The sequence below is a fragment of the Ictidomys tridecemlineatus genome, chromosome 8 (assembly GCF_052094955.1).
Source record: "Ictidomys tridecemlineatus isolate mIctTri1 chromosome 8, mIctTri1.hap1, whole genome shotgun sequence".
NCBI lineage: Eukaryota > Metazoa > Chordata > Mammalia > Rodentia > Sciuridae > Ictidomys > Ictidomys tridecemlineatus.
Window position 1 is genome coordinate 155,768,988 of NC_135484.1, and position 25,143 is coordinate 155,794,130.

The window sequence follows — 25,143 nt, forward strand, 5'->3', positions numbered from 1 at the left end:
AGGTTTGTAAAGTCATTGATGTATCAATTTGTGTAATAATTTCTCTCAATTTCTGAATGTGGTGTTTTATCTCACAAACTTAGGGAAATACTCAGTCATCTCATCTATAACCATTGTGTAAACATTCTCAGGCACAACTCAGGCAGAGTTCAAATTACTATTAATATTTTGCTGCTTTAAAAGACACACAGGTATTTGTGCAATCAAAGAAAAGTGATGTGCTACTAGTCATGCCAGAGAGTTCCAATGGCCAGTGTGTTCCCATTTCTCTCTTTTATCTCCCACTTGACAGGTGTGTGACAATGTAATCATGTGCTTCATTAGTTTCAATTATTTTCCAATTATGGTTTCTGATGCACTTTTATTTTCTCCACTCAATTCCCACATTTTAGAGTAAAGAAAATCATACTTACATAAGGAATATAAATTCCAGGCAAAACTTGATATATTGTGTCCAAAAGTCAGGAACCATTTTCTTTTTCACCTAGGTATTGTCTGTTGTTGGTGCTTGGTCACCTCATCCTCATGTTTCTACATTTACTCGTCATTCAATCCTATCTGCACTTCTGGGATTTGTACTCCCTGCTCTGGAGTCCACGCCAGTGATGGGTCTGGGGAGGGCTCACTCTGTCTTATTCTCCAGGCTCCATTTTGGGAGACAGCTATCACAGGAGAACTGTGAATCTAAGGCACTCGTAAAACCTTTGCCTTCAAAGACACACATGAAGCAAATAAACTCTAATTATGGAGTATGACATAATAACAATAAATCATTTTAAATCTGTGTTATTGTGGAATAAACAAACCACAAGAAAAGGCCTTCACCATTTCTTCCTAGAGACTTAAAACATCCCCGAATAAACATGGTCATAAGAAAGACAAAGAGGACACATAGCTATGAAGGAAGGGCCCCTAGGCCAACTCTGAAGTCCTAGAGGGTAGACGATCACACATCAACAGCATCAATAATATTTCAAAAGGCTCAATCAAATACTTGATGGCTAGATCTGTGCATTCTACAGGAATATGTGTTTTGACTCATATCAGAGACAGGAAGATTAAGTTCACTACATTTCCCATCAGTATGTGTTGTGAATAACTGAAGACAGAAGGACGATATCAAGTATCACAGAGGCAACTAGTACCCTCTTGAAACAAGCCATGATTTGTGATCAATACCAACCCCTCATATATTGGAGAAAAATGCATTCAAATTGTGAGTCAGAAATCAGAAAACACAAAAGAAAACTAAATTATTTTCATTATGTATTCATGTATTATTCTATCAATGAGACAACTATAAGTCTCTATTTTTTCACATTTCATAATGTACATAATACATTCTATTATCATTCCATTCTAATATCATTCAATTCTATTTTTAAATACTATGAACCTCAAAATGTATTCTATTAATCATAAATAAATATACCTTAATCTTAATACATGTCAATAGACTTGAGGTTTACAAGGGAAATGAAACCTGCAAATATCTTGAGGGCCTTAGATATGTAGAAGAAGCACCCGTAACCAGCTTCCTGTGAAATCTGTCATAGGACTGTCACCAGCTTTGTGGTTTGGAAATGTGCCTCTATGTGTTATCATCTACCCTAACTCGATTTTTCCCTCACATACAGCAACAGAAATCTAAGAATTATTTAAAACTTATTTACCGAAAAGATTAATGAAATAGACATTTTCTCAAAGTCTTTCCTTCTCACTGAGCACGACAACACTCAGCCAGGTGTCCATCCCTGTGCATCAGCACAAATGGGCTGAGGACAGCGTAGCCAAGGTTCACAAGTTCTAGAGCACTTACTTCTAGGAAACGCTTCTCTAAGGAGAAAGTTACATATAAAGTCATAAAACAGTCTGCCCAATAGAAGAAGAGAAAGCAGAGCATCAGAAGGAGGACACTCTTTGCAGCCTTCATCTCAGGGGGTGTTCTGTAGAGCAGCTTGGAGGTCTGAAGGTGGAGCATGTGCTGATGGTGCTTGTGGAGGAGGAAGACCATGTAGCCACTGGCCAAGCCCATGACACCCTGGAACACAGCATCTCGAAAGACCATGAGAAGAATAAAAATCCATCTAATTATCCCGGTTTGTGGTTGTAAATAACAATAGTTGTAACCACTAGTAAATTGTGATGTGTTCATGCTGCTGATATTTTTGGAGTAAAATGTTAAATTCATGCTTATCAAGGAATTGAGTATCCAAAGGAAGAGCAACAAGGGAAGCAGGTGCCATGCAGACCTGGGCTGCAGCCTCCTCCACCTGGAGGCTCTGGGACTGATGGTGATGGCCTGGACCACTGTGAGGAGACTGGTGGTGCAGATGGACAGGCCCCGGGCCACCCTACCAAGATAAACTATGATCTTACAGGCTGTATCACCTACGAGGCGTCTCAACCCCAAACTGGTAATTGTCCTTGGCATTACTTTTGAAAAAAGTGTTACCATATTTGTAAAAGCCAAATGAATGAGAATGAGGTGTATAGATTTCATAGTGCTTCTAAACACGCCCATATAGTTCACAAGAACCAAGATGTTCCCCACAACTCCAAGTCCTATTAGAAACATGAAGATTATCCCCTTGACAAGATGCAAAATCATTTCTTACTTCATACCTTCCCACCTACCCACACTTCAGAGCTCTGTATCAAATTTGGGAGGCATTTCTGAATTACACAACTCACTTCTCTTTCACTCTGTCTGAATGAAAAGAAGAATGTCAGAAGAGAAAGTGGCATTATCCCAGATTGGATTTACAATTATACAGTGAACGGCTCTAAAAGAAGGTCTTGCATTGAAAGACTTGTATGACTCCCAGCTGGGAATAAAACCCAACAGGTGGCAGGTACATGTATCCATCCTGGGGAAAATTTGCCAAGATAAATATGAGAAGTGTTCCTTGCTTCATGGTATTAAACTAAACTTAAATAAATTTTGTGAAAGTTTAATATGAAGCAAAATAATGAAATCATATTGGATAGGAGACACTAAGATTTTGAATGTTAATTGTTTCAATAGGCACTTTGCCAAGCAGACATATAAGGAATGAATTTGACACTCATGTATGGTCTAATGCTACATGTGAGGACAGACAGTTTTAGGTTAGTTGCAGACAGAATTCTTTCTCATTAAACACAAATGCACTTAGGAACATAGATATATAATGCAAGGGGAAATTTGTATCTTGGAAATCAAATAATATTCCAAAAAAATAGGAGCAAAAATATTATATAAGCTAAGCATGCAGACAGAGTCATAGCAGGACAACATGGAGTTTGAAGAAACTGAACTTTCCTAAAAGCAGAAAAAGCTTCTAACTTTCTGTCCTCAGGACCCACCACGGAGCTCTCTGCTGAATCAGATCTTGCACACAGGGTCACAGTGGCTCTGGCATAGCTGAGGGACACTTGTTTTAAAAGACCCCTTCATCTTCCTGGCCAAGGTCATACCTTTAAATACCAGAAGAAGAGGGAAGGTCCTAAGGCTCAGACCCTGTCAGCCACCCCCTTGCTCAGTCACAGAGTAAGACCTTGACTGCTGAGGGAATGTCCCCTGGGCCTGTGAGCAAGTCAGATCCTAGGGTCCACTCACCTGGGTGGCTGTGCTGCAGACAAGCTCTGGGCTGTCTTTTAGACAAGATGCAGCTTTCAAGGTCAACATTTGTACCTTCTGGGTTTGTGAAGTTTTTCCAGCAATTAACTACCACAGAGGCTCCAGTGTTCAGAGCTGACACCTGTCAGGGAGAAGCTAGCCCCTGTGGACACCAGTCCCTGAAGCATAGCTCTCCCTCTCCCTCCACAATTACTAAGTTTGTGAGTCTCAGACCTCATCTCAGATTTAATTGGAGCTTAATTATTTTACAAGAAATTTTCATAATAAGAAAGTGAATCAGCACCAATAGATTGGTGCCCACTTCTGGGACACAGAGTGTCACTTCCCCTCATATTCAATGCCTGCTTTACACAGGGATGTGGTACTTGAGGACCAGCACTGGGGACTCTGCCTTCAAAGCAAGTCTCAACCTGTCACCTGGGAAGGACAGGAGCCACTTTTCTTCACCTGTGCACATTGGTAGTTCAAGGACATTGCTATAAGTGGTTATTTTATTACTTGTACATTGACCAAAAACTTGAACCCAATGGCTAGACACACCCACAGTACCACTCTCAAAAAATCAAATGTGCCATCAGAGAAATGCAAATCAAAATTACAGTGAGATCTCAACTCACTGTTAAAAAAATGGCATTCATTAGAATACAAATAATAGAAGATTTTCTGAAAGATGTGAAAAAACAGGTGAATTCATGCCCTTGGGGGTGGGATGGCACATTAGTTCAACCAAGTTGGTAAGCAGTTTGTGCATTTCTTAAAAATTGTAATTGGAACCATCATATGAGTCAGCTACACCACAATATGGTATTTATATTCAAAGAAAACTAAAATTAGCAGACTATAATGATACAAGTGCATGAATATTTGTAGCAGCACAATTCACAAGGGCCAAGTTCTGGAACCAGCCCAGGTGATCACCACCAGATCAATAGATCAAGAAAATATGATGTACCAACAGAGTGGTGCTCTACTCAGTCATGAAGAAGAGTGAAAATATAACATTGTCTAGGAAATGGATGGAACTAGGGAAGGTCAGGCTACGTGAGGGCTTGAACGTTTCCTTTCATAGGTTGACACTGGAGCAATATTAGGGGGAACAGAATGTGCAGCCCCCAAAAAATTGAAAACATGTTCGTGGAGCAGAGAAAGAATTTGGGGAAGTTGTAGAAATGGAACAAGAGAGGAACTCTGAATGAACTTGGGGTAATTAAGCTAAGAGCCCATGTGAATGTCTCAATGCATCTCACTTTGTGTCTATCTATGAAGCATGATTGAAACAGCAATAAATAAATACAAGGAACACAAATATAGAAGAGGAATGGGAACAGGGGAGAGGAGGGAATGAGAGGTGGTGCTGCAGTCTGGCTGGGCACAATTCAGGAGCCACTTGTCAAAAGAAGCTAACTTTATTTTTAGAACTACAAACGCCAAACAAAACAGCTCCTCAGGGAAAAACCCTCAGAGCCCAACTGCCACCACCGGCTTCCACAAGCCTCTCTCTCCCACACCAGCCTCTCAACCTCCCACAATCCTCCTCCTCTTGAGGCCGATTGGCTGGGTTGCATGGGCGGAGCCAAAGAAGTCCCCCAATGAGCAGCTCCGTGGAGGAGCCAATCAGCTAGATGTTGCTGGGGCCGCTGTGAGCCAATCATCAGCCGGCAGCTGGAAGTTTGCTGGGGCCCCTTTGGCTGTGGCTCTCAACAAAGTGGGAGCAGGGGGACTACAAAGGAGCCAATGACATTCCACCAGGTGTGGTTGTGTCACAGGAGACACACTTTTTAGTTTAACTATAATGCCTTAAAAATATCAAAAAATCCGAATCTTTCATGCCATTCCTATGGGGCCTCTGTGTAACTCATCTGCACCCCAGGATGGTCCTCACATCAGTTTTCATCCTGCCACCTGGAGGAGTGTTTGTGTCCCTGTTGCAAAGGAATGTCAATGCATGTGGCCAGGGGCTGAGGGGAGGTGAGAGCAGCTTCCTTTCTGCAGAGGAGAGCAGCCGGGGTTGGCCTTGTCGGCAGCCCCCTGGTCACTGGGCCCCTCTGTGCCCTGAGGGACTCATGACCTAGAGATGCACCCTGCACACATTAGAGAATAAACTCTCTACATAAATGGAAGTCACCTTACGTTACGTTCCCTGGTATGAGAGGAAAGCCCAGGCCTGCATGGTTTGTGGATCACTTATGATACTTGTGAGCTTAAAAACTAAGTGAAAATCACCATGAACAACATTCCCTTTGCAATAAATAGGAGCACTAAACTCTGTGACACTTGTTAGGAGATTTCTTTGTGTGAACTTGAGATTTTTACAGGAGTTTCAGATGTATTTCATTTTTAATTTTTTCATTTATCTATTTACTATTCTAATTTTATATATAACAGCCGAATGCATTACAATTCACATAAAACATATGGAGCACACTTTTCATATCTCTGGTTGTATAGGGAGTATATTTGCGCCATTCTGTCTTCATATATGTACTAGGGTACTGATGACCTTCTCATCCCGCCATCGTTTTTACCCCATCCCCACCTCCTTCCCTCCCAGCCCTTTTCCCTACCTAGAGTCTGTCTCATCCTCCCATGCTCAGTCCCAACCTACTATGAATCCACCTCCTTATATGAGAGGAAACATTGGCATTTGTTTTTGGAGTTGGATAACTTAGCATTTTATTCTCCAACTCCATCCATTTACCTGCAAATGCCATGATTTTATTCTCTTTTATTGCTGAGTAATACTCCATGGTGTATCTATTCCACATTTTCTTTATCCATTCATCTACTTAAGGGCATCTAGGCTGGTTCCACAGTTTAGCTATTGTGAATTGTGCTGCTATAAACATTGATGTGGCTGTGTCCCTGTAGTATGCTGCTTTTAAGACCTTTGGGTATAGACCAAGGAGTGGGATAGCTGGGTCAAATGGTGGTTCCAGTCCAAGTTTTCCAAGGAATCTTTGTACTGCTTTCCAGCTTGGCTGCTCCAATTTACAATCCCACAAGCAGTGTCTGAGTGTGCCTTTTTCCCAAATCTTCACCAACACTTATTCTTGTTCGTGTTTTTAATAGCTGCCTAGTAAGTGACTAAAGTGAGAAAAATCTTACAGTAGTTTTGATTTGCATTGCTCTAATTGCTAGAGATGTTGAACATTTTTCATATATTTGTTGATTGATTGTATATTCTCTTCTGAGATGTGTCTATTCTGTTCCTTAGCCTATGTATTGATTGGGGTATTTAGGGATTTTTTGTTGTTGTTTGTTTGTTTGTTTTTTGGTGTTTAGCTCTTTGAGTTTTTTATATACCCTAGAGATTAGTGCTCTACCTGATGTGTGAGGGGTAAAAATTTGCACCCAAATATAGGCTCCCTATTCACTTCACTGATTGTTTTTCTGAGAAGGAGATTTGAGTTTGAATTCATCCCATTTATTCATTCTTGATTTTAATTCTTGTGCTATATGAGTCTTATTAAGGAACTCAGGACTCATCTGACATGATGGAGGTTTGGACCTACTTTTGCTTCTATTAGAGGCAGGGTCTCTGTAATTTCTAGGTCTTTGATCCACTTTGAGTTGAGTTTTGTGCATGGTGAGAGACAGAGGTTTTATTTCATTTTATTGCTTATGGATTTCCAGTTTTCCTAGCACCATTTGTTGGAGAAGCTATCTTTTCTCCAATGTATGTTTTTGGCGCCTTTGTCAAATATATGTGTATTTATGTGGGTTAGTCTCTGTGTCTTCTATTCTGTACCATTGGTCTACCAGTCTATTTTGGTGTGAATACCATGCTGGTTTTGTTACTATTTCTCTGTAGTATAGTTCAAGAACATGTATGTGAGGCCACATTCTTCACTCTTCTTGCTAAGGATTGCTTTAGCTATTCTGGTCTCTTATTTTTTCAGATGAATTTTGACTCTTTTTTCTATTTCTATGAGGAATGTCATTGGGATTTTAATTAAGATTTAACTAAATCTGTATAGTGCTTTTCGTAGTTATTATTTTGACAATATGAATTCTGCCTATCCTAGAATAAGGGAGATCTTTCCATCTTCAAAGATCTTCCTTAATTTCTTTCTTAGCTTTCTGTAGTCTCCACTGTACAGATCTTTCACACTTGATTCCCAAGTTTTTTATTTTATTTTATTTATTTTGAGGCTATTGTAAATGGGGAAGTGTTTCTCATTTCTCTTTCAGAGGATTTTCCTTCAGCATTATTATAGAGAAACATTTATTTATTTCTAATATTTAATTCATTTTATTTCTCATGTTTTAGCTACTTCCAAGTAAAATTCATTTGTTTTTCAATCTTGGAGTTTGCTCCTGATCCTTTTTGTGGGTAGTATTTCTTTTAAGTGCTTTCTGTAGTGCCAGCTTCTCTAGTTTCTGCTTACCTTGAAAGGCTTTATTTCCCTTCAATTCTGAAGGACGGCTTTGCTGCAGGTGACACCTGTGGTTGACAGCTGTTTGCTTTCAGCAGTTTGAACGATGAAGCCTTCCTGGATTTTAGAGTTTGTCCTAAGAAATCACTGGCCTCTCACTGTGATGTAATGTTTTTCTCTGGAGGAATTTAAATTTCTATGCTCACACTTTTTAATTATAGTATGCCATGGAGAGGTTCTTTTTAAGATCTTTTCTGGGGTTTTGAATGCACCCTACATGAGGATGTCCATCTCATCCCTGAGGTTTGGGGCATTTTCTGTTATGATTTTCCTGAAGACCTCTCTAGGCCATGGTCTGCATCTCACAACCCTATTCAGCTTCAGTGATCCTTAATGCTGTCTCTGAGCATTGTCGGATCTATATTCAGATCATGGTTGTTTCTATCCTTTTCTTTATACTCTCTGAGAGTTCCAGGCTGACCACTTTGTCTACCAGCTCTTAGATGCTCTCTTCTGCATGGCCTACTCTACTAGGCTTTCAGCTGCATTTCTTATTTGATTAATTGTGCCTGTTTTCCAAGATTTCTATTTGATTCTTTATTAGTTTCTCTTTTTATTGAATTTTTCACTCATATCTTGTTCCTTAATGCCTTCAGGCACTTTTCTGTGTTCTCCTGGAATTCATTGATCATTTTTAAATCGTTCTTTTGAATTATTTTTCTGGCATTTCATCCATTTCAATGTCTATGATCCTTAGGGAGCATCATGCTATGATATGTTTAGATACAGTCTAAAAACAATAAGAACCTCTTCAGTGGGAGAATAGCAGAAATATTCCTCACCTTAGAGATGAGATTGACATTCTCATACAAAAAGCATACAGATCTCCCAGTAGGGAAAAAAACTCTCCAAGACATATCAAAATCAACATTCTTAACACAGAAAATAAGGAAAGAATAAAAACTGCAAGAGGAAAATCTAAGGTCACCAACTCATCACTTCTCATTTTTCAACTCAGATCCTAAAATCAAGAAGAAATCCCAAGCTCTATAAAACAAAACCAGAAACCAAACAACAATTGGCACCCATTGTTGCTATATTCAGCAAAGCTATCTTTAGAATTGATGGAGAAATAAAAACTTTTCACCCATAGTAAGGATGTACTAAAATAAGCCACTACTACAAAGAATACTTAAAAAATACTGCACACAGAGGGTCTGAAAACCAAACCCCAAGCTACAACACAGAAGCAGCTCTCTAGAAGAGCAGCTAACTAAGTGGAAACCAAGACCATATTAAATGTGGCAGAGTTGGGTTTTAAAGGATGGGCAGGTGGATCCTTCTGAATTCCCAGCCTCAGTTGTTGTTTCACAAAAGAGGAATAAAACAAGCCACTCAGCGTGGCAACTTGAACTTCAGCATATAAAGATGCAGCACAGTGGCTCCTGTCCTGCCCAGGCCCTTGTTGGGGCTTGCTCTGAGAGCAGAGTCCCCAGTGCTGGCCATCACGTGCCACATCTCTGTGCACGGACAAGGCCTTGAAAATGAGGGAAAGTGGCACTCTGGGTCTGAGGAGCCGGCCCCATTCTGATTCAGCTGTGGACCTTTGGGAAGGGGAAGGGAAGGCTAAGAAATGGAACCTCAGACACAGAAACATGGCTGGTTGTTCACTTTCTCACTGCACAAACTTCTATTAAAATAATTGACCCTAATTAAGCCCGGGATAATTTCCGAGTCAAACCAATGCAGCAATTGTAGAGGGAGAGGGAAAGACATCCTTCAGGGACTGAGGATCTACAGAGGGTTTGCTTCTCCCTGACAGGTGTCAACTGTGACAAGTGGGCTCTTGGTGGCAGTTTTTCATAGGCAAGAGCCCCACACCCAGAAGGTACAACAGGACCTGGGGAGCTGCCCATGTCAGAAGGACCAACGCAGAGCTGTCTGCAGCACAGCCACCAGGTGAGTGGGCCTGAGGGTTCTGTTTTCCTCACAGGCACAAGTGACCTTTCCTCAGCAGCATGGAGCTGACTCTCTGTGGCTGAGCAAGGGGGTTGCTGAGAGGTCTGAGCCGCAGGACCTTTACTGTTCCTATCTTTAGGCTAGTACCTGAGACCCTAAGGGGAAATGGGACCATCTCAACAGGTATCCCTTCAGACATACAGAGGTGTCTCTGTCCCTGGGTTCAGGATCTGGTAACATCAGAGAGCTCTGGGGCACGTCTGGGCATAAAATTCCCCCTTGATTTTTTTTTTAAGGAATCACAAAGATTAGAAACTTTCCAAGTTTCTCTGAAAGTTTTTTTCTTTAGCCTCCGATTTCCTCTGCATTATGACTCCATCAGCATCATAGACTTTTATAAAATCAGCTCACTTAATTTTTGTTAGATTTCTGTGTTTCAAATATAGATTCCTGTTAGATTTCCCTTTATGGTACTAATTATCTAGTGTATTTCTTTTTAACTTGAAAGTCTTCTTTCTGCATCATCCTTGAATTCTCAGTATCCTAACATGTAATATTGTGCCCTGTTTGCAAGCCATTTCCATTCCCAGTATGCCTGTTTGATGGGGCAACTATTAACGAAGATTAAGTTAAGATTCTAGTTTCTTTTTCAAGAATTCCTTCCATGAGTGTGCCATGCTACAAGTTACTACAACATGAGTTAACTCACTTAATCATATTATCATGCTGTAAGGAGCAAAAATCTCCCTGTGTTCTTGGGAGATGCACTCACCTGCCTAAGCTTCTGATTGTTAGGTATGGGTGGGGAGTACTCATCTGTGAATGCAAAGCCTGCCTTTTAGAATAGCTGATTGGAGAACTTCCCATGACAGTCTGTGACAGAAACCACTCCTCCCTCCACTGACCTTCTTTGCTTTTGTCAGAAAGATGGAGAAATCACTTATTAGATGTCTCAGAATCTGATTCCAAGTGTGATTTCCATTTTTTTGGAGCTTGGGGAAAGGAAGAGAGGGCTGGAAAATATGAGAATTCCTTTACAGACAAATGAAAAATAGAAAAAAAAATTTAAAAAGCCCTAATAAGTTCACCAGGATATTGAGATGTATTGAGTGCAGTCTTTTATTTAATTTATTTTTATGTGGTGCTGAGGATCGAACCCAGGGTCTCGCACATGCTAGGTGAGCACTCAACCACTGAGCCATACCCCTAGCCTAGTGCATTTTTAACAAAGTCAGTAGATTTTTAATACATTTAGTCATAATCTCCAAATAAACAACTGTTTTTTTTTTTTTTACATCCCAGACTGATTATTCCTGCTGCTGTTTGTCTTACATCTGGGAGCACATTTCATCTTGTGGCAGATGTTTACTGCTTTCTTTCTTTTTGGTCCCAGGGTTTGAACTCAGGGGCACTCCACCACTGAGCTGCATTTTATTTAGAGACAGGGTCTCACTGAGTTGCTGAGCTTTTTGCTGAGGCTGACTTTGAATTTGTGATTCTCCTGTCTCACCTTCCAAGTTGCTGGGATTACAGGTGAGGGCCACTGCACCTGGCCCACATCTTCTCTTTCTATGGGTCACTGGTACAGGCAGCAATGGCCCCATTTGTCAGGGTAAGGTTTAAGGGCAGGAACCAATATTCCTGCAGTGATGAGGCTCCCTCACCCCAAACCTGATCAGAAGCATAGGTTTACCAACCTGTATAGTCAGACATCTTCAGGACACAAGACCTAAAGCATCCCTTTAACCTGTAGGACGTGGCCAGTGGAGACTGCAGAAAGGCCAGGTACAAAACACACCAATTGCCATGTAGGGTCATTGTCCTTTTTTTTTTAAGTCTGGAGAAATTGTACATAGTTTGAAAGAAACTCCTGGGTGAGAAATGAGATTTGAGAACAAAGGTGTACCCAAGCCTTAAGTTTGAAAATCAGTTTGGACTGACATAACCCAAACAGCCCTATTATAAATCAGGTTGGAAGAAAGCCACACAAAGCTGGATGTGAAGTTCTGCAGCAGCTGCACTGTGCCACCGTGACCCTGTGTGAGTGAGTTCTTCCCAATGTAATGATCCCCGCCTGCTGTGCCAAGTGTGGCCCTTAAGGGAGCCTAGTCCATGAACTGCCTCACCTCACCACTGCACCAACCCTAATGAACCCCTCCTCCTCACCCAGCTCCATAAGCATCCACACATCCAGAAGGGATGCTGGCTCCCCCAGTGGTCCTTGAGGTCACTCAGGGGGAGCTCAGACCTCTGCCAAGACCCTCCTAGAGGGTCACCCTGGCTCCTCTGGCACCAGCCATGGCTGCACATGCTGAGGATCTGATCTTGTCAGACAGGACACTCGATGCTGATGTCTTTGTCTGATTCAGTTAACATCAGAATCCTACCTGGAAAGGTCGTGCAGACTGACGTGACCTTGAGGATCACCAGGACCACCGCAGACTTGTAAGCAGGAGGTCCCAGAGTCGGTTGGGGCTTACAGTTTAGAATCACTAAATTCAGTTCTCAAAAATGAGACATTTGTAAGCAAAAGGCAAACCCAGAAACCATTATACTCCCAAAAATGTGACCCAGAAAGGAATACTGAGCAGAAGGAGAGGCACTGTGGGTGGCATGGTGCGGTTAAAGACATTCAAACCCGAGGCTCCTGGATTTTTAAGAGTGCTATTGGGGTGTGGGGAGGCTGGAAGGACAAGCACAAGCCCCAGGATTTTAGAACTGATGATGAGGACAGACAGAATTAAGTGAGAAACACGGGGAGAAATTCAGATTTGGGCAACTGTGGGTTGCATGCAGCCGTGCTGAGGTTGAGCACAGGGTGGGATTAAAGGCATGACAGTAGATTGGTTGTGCTTGTGTGATTTCTTTCTTCTTTTTAGGATCCATGTTTTTGTTTTTTTTTGTTGAAGCATCTTTTTTTTTTAGAAAAATTTTTTTTGGTTATACTTTGGAATAATTTCTGAAAATTTTAGAATTTATAAACAAATTATTATACTTTGATAAGAAATATCAATGAAAATATAGCTAAAATTTTTAGATATTTTGTAGACATAATTATTTATCATCTTATGAGTTTTAACAGTAACTTTGAGAATTAGAAACTACTTGAAGATTGTATTATTACTTAAAAGTAAATTTATAGTAAACACATTTATCTCAAATATCTGTAACTGAAAAGGCAGAGTATCTGATAAATGTAAATATAAAACATAAATCATGGTTTTTTTGTTGAAGAAAAACATTTAGGCAAATATATATTAACTAATTAATTAGGCATGTGCTAATTATTTTATAGATTAACAAATATAGGTTATCTAAATATCTAAAAAATATATATTAAGAATAAGAACATGAATTATAATTGTATTAACTTTATATGTAACTACGTGGTCTTAAAATATTTGGATCTATTTTAATTTATTTTTAACTAGGAGTGTACTTTTTTATGTGATGTCATTTGATGTAACTGAAATAAAATCCTTGTGTATACATATTTACTTCTTATAGTTAGAAATGAGAATAAGGATTTTTTGGTCATCACAGGAACATTGTCGGCTTTGTTCCTGTGGCGAGCAAATGTATCCTCATAACCTCCAAAATTAAAAGTAAAATATAAAGAAGTATGTTTGATATCTCATCAATAGAACATTATTTATTAACACAACTATAGAGAAAAATCAGGTTATTTAGAACTAACTTAAATTTAGGACTGTAACATAGAAACCTGTGGAATTAAATTTTGTCTGAAAAAGATATCTTTCGTTAGCATTTACAGGTAGGCATTTTTAAAAATACAGGCTCTGAGCAGCTCCGGTAGAAATCTGAAACACAGTAGTACAGGTTAGTGGCTGGAAGGCGGGGCTAGAAGTCCTGTCTGAGTGACTGTGGAAGAACCAATCGGAAGCCCGCAAAAGTGTGGGAGGTGGAACCAGGAAGCCGCTCTTCCGGCCAGGCATCCCATGGTTACCATGGTGATGTAAACAACATGGAGTCCGCTGTCCATTGTTGGGGCAAAAGTTTCCCAAGTTTTCCTAGTTTGTTTGATTTTGTCTGTATTTTTCCCCGCCTGGCCAAGATCTTACTGCGGTAGCAGCTTGTTTTGTCTTTGTGACCTGCGGTACATCTTGTACTTTTTTTTGTGACACGTGGGTGCTCCAAAGGTTTTTTTAGCAGCGAACGCTAGCATTACCATCAGATCTTAAGTTAGTCTGTGTTTGGCATTTAGGTCAAGTAATTCAAGGGTGAAAAGCACTGCCGGCTGTAGGGGCTAGGACCCCATAGTGAGCTGTTTCCCCATAGTGAGTTGCTTCCCCGTAGTGAGCAGCAAGTAGCAGAGGCTAAAGTCTCTTGTCCCCAGTGGCTGAGTTATAGCCAATCTGATTCATAGGACAATCATGTAGTAAAAAGGTCCCTATAAACTTTCTGAGTATTGACAAAAACAATAGAAAATTGAAACTTATTTCTCTCCAAGTAAACATCATATTTTTTCTCCTTTTTTCTCACTCTCCTAGCACAAACTTCTAGAACATAAAGGCCAAAAAAAATCTCTCTCTCTCTCTTTTTTTTTTTTATGTGATGCTGAGGATCGAACTCAGGTTTCACTCATGCTAGGCAAGCACTCTACTGCTGAGCAACAATCTTAGCCCCCCAAAAATCTTTTATAAAGATTTATAAAAACAATTTTAAAAAAATCCACAAAAGCATGCTTTCCATGGAGAGGACTCAACTCAACAATATAGCCCATCAATCATCTTAATAACTATATTTATTTAGAGTCTCTACAATTATACCCCAGAATTAAAAATTTTAGTGTCACAGATTTTCCTTTTGTCTAATTCACTTACTTTCTGCAATTCTGCCCACAATACTCTGCAATCCTAAGCATGCTTAACTTCTGGAGAGAACTTTCAACTTCACTAACTTTCTTTAATATTTAAATAGGAGTCTCCTTAGGAGCCAGCATTTGTCGCTTTTGTCCCGGTGGCTTAAAGACCTTTCGCCCCACGTTGGGCGCCAATTGCCAGGTTTCTGTTCTCACGACTAAAAGGCTCAGGGGTCACTCTAGTTAAACTGGGCTAACTGGGCTGCACGAAATAACCACACAGGAGACACAAATACCTTTTTCTTTGGGGTTGCTGTGACGGCTCCTCTGACCTTAAGGGTCCACAGAAAGAGAGCGAGAACATGCGCTGACCCCTTTTATTGAGGAAAAGCTATTCAAATGAGGCAAGGGGTCAGGTTTCAGGGGGCTGAGTCTGTCTTCATGATGTCCACTGTCAGCAGGTTGACTGACACCTGGGTAGGCCACACCCAAGGGCACAGTAAGAGAAAGGGACACACACAAGACACTTCCATGAAACATTCTATCCTAAACAGGGCAAGGGGTTATATTACAAAGGTAAACAGGTGAACATAGCTCCACCCATAGGGCTGCAGCAAGACACATCCATTTCTGTGACTGAGCACCTCAACACCCAGCTGGGGAGTGTAACTCAGTCACCTGTAAGGTTGGCCTCCCACAACCAGGCTCCTCACGGTGGCCCAGGCTGTCACCATAATCCCAGAGCCCCAGGTCTGTGGGGCACGTTTTCCCCTTGATTCCCTTCTTTTGGATACTCAATTCCTTGATGAGCACTTGCCATTTTACATAGAGAATATCAACAACATGAACACATCTCAGATTATTAGAAGTGACAACTACTGTTATTTTCAACCAGACAACTGGATGGTCGATTGGATTTTGTTCGCTCTTATGGTCCTATTAGATGCTGTGTTCCAGGGTGTCCTGGGCGGGGCCAGTAGCCACATGGTCTTCCTCCTCCACAAGCACCAGCAGCACGTGCTCCACCTTCAGACCTCCAAGCTCCTCTACAGAATCTCCCCTGAGATGAAGGCTGCTCAAATTGTTCTCCTTCTGATGTTTTGTTTTCTGTTTTTTTATTGAACAGATTTGTTTTATTTCTCTATATTCAACTTTCTCCTTCCACAAGAATTCCATAGAAGTAAGTACTCAAGAATTTGAGACTCTTGGTTATGCAAATCTCAGCCCTTTTGTGCTGATTCACAGAGATGGATATTTGGCTAAAAGTTGTTCTTAGAGAAAAACACATGGAAAAAATGTCTACTTCATTGATCCTTTCAATAATTTACTTTGAACTCACTGTTAGTTGTGTTGCTGTATGTGATGCAAAATCTCCTTCCCCCATCTTCCAGGAAGGGCCTGACATTCTCATGCCTATGAGATGGCTCTTTCATACCACCAATTCTGCTAGTAAGGTGCAGAAAATCATTTTGGTGAATTGTATCAGAGGTACCTATATATTCCTTGATATAGTAACTTCACTTCTAGGACCCAATTTTGCTGATATATGTTCATGTAAGATATACAGCTGGGCATGTTGGCACACCCCTGTAATCCCAGTGGCTTGGGAGTTTAAAGGAAGAGGATCACAAATTTAAGACCAGCCTCAGCAACTTGGTGAGGCTCAAAGCAAATTAGCAAGACTCCATCTCTAAATAACATATAAAAAAGGACTGGCTGATGTGGCTCAGTCATTAAGCAACCTTAGGTTCCATCTTGGGTACTAAAAATGAATAAATAAATAAAATAAAAAACAGACATACAGTATGGAAAAACTTTTAGATTGCAGTGCTATTTTGAATACAAATATCAATGACCAGGAGTGGGGCAATTTTGGTTGTTATTTGTGGATATTCCTAAATGTCCATCCACCCAATTGGATGTTATTTGGACTTGCTAAAGGAAGGGTGAGTTCAAGCTGGATTCATATGTGCAGGTATCTAAGGCATACTTTAAAGATCATGCTGTTTCGTAGTGTTTTAAAAAGGAACACACATGCCTTTGGGTTTCCCTGCATGTGGACATCTGCACAGCCAACAGACACCCACAGAGAAGTTGTCTCTTTTGAGAAATGAGTTTAGTGTAGGTGTATTAAGCAGAAAGTTCACTTTTTTCTTTTTGATCTTCTAAATATTTGAATGCACTTTTAAACAAATGAATGGAAAATCCGTGTTGAAAATGATCTGTGTCCTGCTTCAAGCCATTGGGCTTAGTGCCTTTTGGTAGCCCCAGTGCTTTGTCTTTCCTAGCTTTAGAGACCCACAAAGTATTATGGCTCTAAGTTAAGGGACACTTGCTTTGTCCTTTTCTTAAGCCAGAACAAAGTTGCATGTGGGTGTGGAATGCACAGTTCTGACAATAAGGGGTTTGGTGAAGCCGTTCTGAACCACCTGTGATGCTGGTCTGTTTAATCACTGACAAAGGATTAAACGGAGGAGACACCGATGTGTTCCCACGTGACGGAGGCCCTGCTGTGTCTCTGAGGTCCTGCGTTTGGGTGTCTTCTCTTGTAGGCAGTGGCGAATGCCTGCGCTTTCTGTTTTGTGCCATGTCAATGGAGATTTTAATTTGCTTAGTGACATTATTATGCCATATTCTAACACACCCAGGACCTTATCATGGTTGCTTGCTTGAAGACAGGAAGTGAATTATCTTAGCTGCACAGCTTTCCTGTGACAGCCTGACATCTGTGACACCTTCTCTATGGCAGCATAGAGAAGCAGACCATGTGAATCCTCCCTGAATAGGCCACTGGTCCTGGACTCAAGAGGAGGAATCCTGACTTGCAGGGAGGAATGTCATGGAAGGGCCAGATCTTGAAGAACAGGCCCCTGAGCATTAGGCCTATAGAAAGTCTTCAGCTGAACAAGAGGAAGGCTTGGGACTCTCAGTTAGTCAAGTTAGTCAAGGTTTGCCTGAATCTTAGTTTTCTTCAATGTTATCTAACTCCATCCAAAAAGTTGGGGTTGAGTTGAGAAAGCTTACATACGTACATTTAGAATTATTGGCAGAAATTATTGAGAAAGAGAAGGACTTGATTAAAATATTACACATCTAAAGGTGTGGTTGATAGGAAATAAACTAGAAGTGTTGGTCAGTAGAGCACATCAACAGGGCACATCAACCAGCTTTGGTATTTCATGTGTTTGTGGTTTTATTTTCAACAATAAAGTGAAAGTAGTCAGGTGAGCTCTGCCTCTGTTTGCCTTTGAAAGTGTTTATAATAATTAAAAATTGCTCAATAATAGCCAATATTGGTGACAGAGATCAACTTCTAAGTTAAAAAAACTAAAGAAACTACGTTAAATCAGCCTAGCAATGTTAATACTGACTCATCACAAACAAGTTGATAAATATTAAAACAAAGACAAAAAATTGAAAAAAAAAAAGAAATAGAAGAATGCTTTACCTGAAACTCAACATGATTCCTAAATGGTAGAGGATTTCTCACAAGAAATCCTGGACCTTGGAAATTACATCATTTGCAGGAGAATGGATAAAACTGTTTTTAGGTATATATGACTGCAGAATGCACTTTACTCATTGTACACAGTTGCAGCACAACTTTTCATTTCTCAGGTTGTACACGGTGTAACATCACACCATATGTGCAGTTACACATGTACTTAGGGTGATGATGTCCATCTCATTCCACCATCTTTCCTGCCCTCTCATCCCCTCCCCTTCCTTCACCTCCCTCCCCTTTGCTCAATCACAGTTACTCCATTTTCCCATGCCCCTCCTCCCACCATTATGGATCAGTGTCCACTTATCAGAGAGAACATTTGGCCTTTAATTTTTGGGATTGGCTTACTTCACTTAGCATGACATTCTCTAACTCCAGCATTTAACTGCAAATTCCATAATTTTATTCTCTTTTAATGCTGAGTAATATTCCATTCTGTATATGTACCACAGTTTCTTTATCCATTTATCTATTGATGGGCATCTAGGTTGGTTCCACAGTTTAGCCATTTTGAATTGAGCTGCTATAAACATTGATGTGGCTGTGTCCTTTGGGTATAAACTGAGGAGTGGGATAGTTGGGTCAAATGTTAGTTCCATTTCAAGTTTTCAAGGAATCTCCATAGTGCTTTCCAGATTGGTTGCACCAATTTGCAGCAAGGTATGAGTGTACCTTTTCCCCACATCCTCGCCAACATTTACTGTGTTTGTATTCTTGATAATTGCCATTCTGACTGGTGTGAGATGAAATCTCAGTTTTTATTAACTATTTTAATTTTTATTTGTCTTAATTAGTTATACAAGGCAGTAGAATGCATTTATGCACTTTGGTATGTCATACATAGATGGGGTATAATTTCTCATTTCCTGAGTGCACATGTTGCAGAATCCCATTGGTCATGCAGTCACATATACACACACAGTAATCGTGTCTGTTTTGTTTTACTATCTTTCCTATCCCCACATCCTGTCCCCTAACCTCCCTTCTTGTCTCTCCACCTAACCTAAGGTAGTGTGTCGGGGCTGCCCTGAACAGGAGCTTGCTCACCCCTTCAAGTCCTGAGTGAAGAGGTCCTGGACTGGTATTGGGCCCTGCACTGTGTGTGGACTTGCCTCTGCTTGGATAAAAGAGGCGCAGCTCTGGGAGTGGACGTCACTGAACGGGTTGAATTACAACCACCTGATTGTTGTAACCCTACTCTTTGCCCTTTTTTTTGGATAGAATGTTTCATGGAACAGCTCCCCCCAGTACTAAAAGTCTAGCCTCAGAACGTGCCCTCTCTCTCTTGCCAGCCCCTCGTGTTTTTCTCTTGTTCACCCCCCCCTTGTGGGAGCTTGAGGCTGGGAGCCGGGGAAGCCCTCCTGAAGCCCAGTGTCTGCTGGTCATTTCATGCACCCCAAAGTCATCTGAGTGATCCCGTTCGGGAGCCTGTGCTGGATGGGGGCTACAGTCATGCTATTCTCTAGTGCCCCCTGCCTTATTATGAACTAGCATCCGCATATTAGAGAAAACATTCAGCATTTGGTTTGGGGGGAATGGCTTATTTTGCTAAGCATGGTATTCTCCAAGTCCATCCATTTTCTTCTTTAAAGCTGAGTAATATTCCACTGAGTATAAATACCGCATTTTCGTTATCTCTAGGTTGTTTCCACGGTTTAGCCATTGTGAATTGAGCTTCTATAAACATTGATGTGGCTGTCTTACTGTAGTATGCTGATTTTAAGTCCTTTGGGTATAAACTGAGGAGTGGGATAGCTGGAATCATTCCCAGTTTTCTGAGGAATCTCCACACTGCTTTCCAGATTGGTTGCACCAACTTGCAGTCCCACCAACAACGTGTGAGTGTACCTTTTCCCCACATCCTCACCAACATGTATTGTTGCCTGTGTTCTTGATGATTGCCATTCTGACAGGAGTGAGATGAAATCTTTGTGTAATTTTGATTTGAATTTCTCTAATTGCTAGAGATGTTGAGCACTTAAAATAAAAATATATTTGTTGAATGATTGTATTTCTTCTTCTGTGAAGTGTCTGTTCAGTTCCTTAGCCCATTTATTGATTGGGTTATTTGTTTTTTGAATTATTTATATATCCTAGAGATTAATGCTTTATCAGAGGTGCATGTTGTGAAGATTTTCTCCCAATCTGTAGGTGCTCTCCTCACATTACTGATTGTTTCCTTTGCTGAGAAGAGGCTTTTTGATTTTAATCCATCCCATTTATTGATTCATTATTGTGCTTTAGGAGTCTTGTTAAAGAAGTCAGATTATAGGCCAACATGATTAAGATTTCGGTCTACTTTTTATTCTATTAGGCAAATAGAATCTAGTCTTTGATTCACTTTGAGTTGATTTTTGTGCAGGGTGAGAGATAGAAGTTTAATTTCATTTTACTACATATGGATTTCCAGTTTTGCCAGCACCATTTGTTGAATAAGCTACCTTTTCTCCATTGAGTGTTTTTGGCACCTTTTTCTAGTATGAGATAACCATATTTACGTAGGTTTATGTCTGTGTCCTCTATTCTGTACCATTGATCTACAAGTCTATGTTGTGCCAATACCATGCCATTTTTGTTACTGTATAGTTTAAGGTATGGTATTGTGATGCCTCCTGCTTCACTCTGCCTGCTAAGGATTGCTTTAGCTATTCTGGGTCTCTTATTTTCCATATAAATTTTATGATCGCCTTTTCTACTTCTATGAATAATGTCATTGGGATTTTAATAGAAATTGCATTGAATCTATATAATGCTTTTGATAGTATGGCCATTTTGACAATATTAATTATGCCTATCTAGGATCATGGGAGATCTTTCCATCTTCTGAGGTCTTCTTCAGTTTCTCTCTTTAGTGTTCTGTAATTTTCATTGTAGAGATCTTTCACCTCTTTTGTTAGATTGATTCCCAGATTTTTTTAGGCTATTGTGAATTAGTAGTTTTTCTAATTTCTCTTTCAGTGGATCCATCGCTGATACATAGGAATGCATTTGATTTAAGGGTGTTGATTTTATATCCTGTTACTTTACTGAATTCATTTATTAGTTTTAAAAGTTTTCTGGTAGAATTTTTGGATCTTCTAGATATAGAATCATGTCATCACCAAACAGTGATAGTTTGAGTTCTTCTTTGCCTATTTGTATCCCTTTAATTTTCTTCTTTTGTCTAATTGCTCTGGCTAGAGTTTCAGGATGATGTTGAATTGAAGTGGTGAAAGAGGACATCCTCATCTTGTTCCAGTTTTTAGAGGGAATGCTTTCAATTTTTCTCCATTTAGATGTGCTGGCCTTGGGTTTAGCATATATAGTTTTTACAATGTTGAGAGATGTTCCTATGATCCCTAGTTTTTCTTGTGTTTTGAACATGAAGCATTTTGTCACATGCTTTTTCTGCATCTATTGAGATGATCATATGATTCTTATTTGTAAGTCTATTAATATGATTAATTACTTGTATTGATTTACATATGTTGAAACAACCCTATATCCCTGGGATGAACCCCACTTGATGTGGTGCACTATATTTTTAATATGTTTTTGTATGTGATTTTTGCCAGAATTTTATTGAGAATTTTTACATCTATGTTCATCAGGGTATTGGTCTGAAGTTTTCTTTCTTTGATGTGTCTTTGTCTGGTTTTGGTATCAGGGTCATATTAGCCTGTTTGGAAGAGTTCTCTCCTTTTCTATTTTATGGAATACTTTGAGGAGTATTGGTGTTAAATCTTCTTTGAAAGTCTTGTAGTACTCAGCTGAGAATCCATCTGGCGCTTGACTTTTCTTGGTTGGTAGGCTTTTGGTGAAATGTTCTATTTCATTACTTGAAATGATCTTTTTAAATCATGTATAACCTCTTCATTCAGTTTGGGTAGGTCATATATCTCTAGAAATTTATTGATGTCACTGATATTTTTTAAATATTGGAATATAAATTTTCAAAACAATTTCTAATTATCTTCTGTATTTCAGACATGTCCATTGTGATAGTTTGGGAAGGGAGGAGTTGGCAAAAATATGACAATAACTAGAAATATACAAGAAACATGAAAATGTTTGATAAGTCCTCAGGGCCATAATATTCCTGACTACTGTCATTTTTATCTTTGATTTATTAGTTGAATCTACTTTGCCTGGATCATGAAAGCTTGAATTATAAGTCATGAGAGAGAAACAAACATTGAACAAAGAAAGGGACAATATGGAAGCTGAACAATGGCTGAATTTATATTTGTTAAATACATCAAAGTTACTGGACTTTACAAATGCTCGTGCAGGAAGAAGAGAGGCCAAGATGACCCTGGACATTTGCAATTCATTAATGAGCATATGATAGAATGAACTAAAAAGGACAGTGAGAAATCTGATTGGGTAAGTGCAGGTTTAATGTATCCATGCTGAGGTTGAACTCAGAAGGAAAACCAAGGATTAGACGAAGCAGCCTGGTATTAAGTGTATGGAGTTTGGAAAACTTCAGAGTTGAAAATTTAGATTTCTGAATAATATTCCTAAAGATGGCATTAAAAATATATGTTATTCTTAAATTGCTAAATAAAATGAAATAATCCTCTGTACACAATCTCCACCACTACATATGTCCTGATTGTTTTAACACTCTAGAAATTGCTGTTGTGTAATATTTCTTTGCAGATAAATATTATCATTACTGTTGCTTTCTTCAAAAAAGTGTTTGGTACAAGCAATTTTTTCTGCATATGAAGTAAGAAATGATTTTGCACCTTGTTAAGGGAATAATGTTCATGTTTCTAACAGGACTTGGCGTTGTGGGGAACACCTTTGTTCTTGTGAACTATATGGGCTTGTTTAGAAGCACTATGAAATGTATCCACCTCATTCTCATTCATTTGGCTTTTACAAACATCATAACACTTCTAACAGGAGGAATGCCAAGGACAATATCCACTTTTGGGATGAGAGACCTTATAGATGATATAACCTGTAAAATTGTGGTTTTCCTCAGCAGGGTGGCCCGGGGCCTGTCCATCTGCACCACCAGTCTCCTCACAGTGGTCCAGGCCATCACCATCAGCCCCAGAGCCTCCAGGTGGAGGAGGCTGAAGCCCAGGTCTGCATGGCACATACTTTCCTTGTTGCTCTTCTTTTGGATACTCAATTCCTTGATAAGCATGAACTTACCATTTTACATAAAAAATATCAACAATATGAACACATCACAAATTATTAGCCATTACAACTATTGTTCTTTCCAATCACAAAACTGGATAATTAGATGGATTTTTGTTGTTTTCCTGGTCTCAAGGGACGCTGTGTTCCAGGGTGTCATGGGCTGGGCCAGTGGCTACATGGTCTTCCTCCTCCACAAGCACCACCAGCACGTGCTCCACCTTCAGACCTCCAAGCTCCTCTACAGAACCCCCCCTGAGGTGAAGGCTGCAAAGAGGGTGCTCCTTCTGATGCTCTGCTTTCTCTTCTTCCATTGGGCAGATTGCTTTATGGCTTTATATGTAACTTTTTCTTTAAAGAAGAATTTCATAGAAGTCAGTGTTCTAAAATTTGTGGACCTTGGATATGCAGTCCTCAGCCCATTTGTGCTGATTCACAAGGATGGACACCTGGCTGAGTGTTGGCCCACTGAGAGATAGATTGAGAAAACTTGTATTTTATTGATCTTTTTAGTAAGTTTTTAAAAACAATTCATATATATATATATATATATATATGCATGTGTGTGTGTATATATATTTATATATATTTGCTATATGTGATGGAAACACAAAGTAAGGGTAACTGTTTAATGGTGCTTTCTCTGTGACTCTTTAAGTCTCTTTATATATTTGCAGGTTTTACTTCCCTTGTAAACCTCAAACTTTGCTGATGTGTATTATATCTAAGGTTTATTTATTTATGATTAACAGAAAATATTTTGATGGTCATAGCAATTAAAAATAGAGTGGAGTAATATGCATAATTAGCTATAATTTACATTATGAAATACGCAAGAGTACTAAAGGTGTAGTTGTCTCATTTCATAGAAACATGAATGGAGGTATAATGAAAATAATTTACTGTTATTTGGATGTTTTATGATGTCCAAATCACAAGTTGAATATATTTACTACAATGAATGAGAATTTGGTGGTGATCACAATTTCTGGCTTGTTTCAAGAAAGTGCTATTTAGAGTCTTTATCCTGCTTCATATTGTCCCCCTGTTTTCAGAAATCCAAATCATATTCAGATTTGTAATGAAGTGAACTTAATTTCCCTTTTTCCTAAATGGAACCAAAACATATACTCATATAGAGTGCACAGATCTGGTAATAAGGCATTTGACTAAGGCATTTGGAAATATTTTTGATGCTGTTGATGTATTCATCATATTTCCTGTGAGACATCAGAACTGACGTAGAGGCCCTTCTCCTCCATTGTCAAGTTGTCCTGTGTATCTTTCTATGACCCTGATTACTTTGGATGTTTTACTTCTCTGATAGGAAGTGGTGAAGGCCTTTCCTTTGTGGTTTGTTTTTTACCATATTAACTCGTATTTAAAGTAATTTACTAATGCTATTACATCCTACTCCAAAATTAGAGTCCATCTGCTTGATATAATAGTGGCATCCTTGAAGATAAAGGGTATACTACTCAGTTCCACAGTTCTCTTGAGACAGCTGTCGCCTGAAATCTAGCATAGAGAACAAGACAAGGTGAGCCACCCCTGAACAGGTCTTCACTCGGGCTCAAGGGCAAGGAGTGCAAATCCCAGAACTGCAGTCAGGAAGAAATGACATGTGCCCCATAATTATTAGATGACTGAGCACCAACGACAGAGAGATATCTGGATGAATAAGAAGATGGCTCATGGCTGTTAGAAACAATTTGTCAAG

At 39.7% G+C, this 25,143-nt stretch overlaps 1 protein-coding gene and 1 pseudogene across 1 annotated transcript; one reads left to right on the forward strand and one right to left on the reverse strand.

Annotated features, from left to right (window-relative positions):
* Positions 1–1,717: 1,717 nt before the first annotated feature.
* LOC101958614 (putative vomeronasal receptor-like protein 4) lies at positions 1,718–2,623 on the reverse strand (annotated as a pseudogene).
* Positions 2,624–22,990: 20,367 nt separating this feature from the next.
* Positions 22,991–23,902, forward strand: LOC101958337 (putative vomeronasal receptor-like protein 4). The gene has a single exon (XM_005337070.3). The coding sequence runs from the start codon at positions 23,006–23,008 to the stop codon at positions 23,900–23,902; it is 897 nt and encodes a 298-aa protein (XP_005337127.3). The 5' UTR covers positions 22,991–23,005.
* The last annotated feature ends 1,241 nt before the right edge of the window (positions 23,903–25,143 follow it).

What these genes read in the sequence shown, in the direction of transcription:
- LOC101958337 (XM_005337070.3), top strand. Translation starts at nt 23,006, where the DNA reads ATGATTTTGCACCTTGTTAAGGGAATAATGTTCATGTTTCTAACAGGA.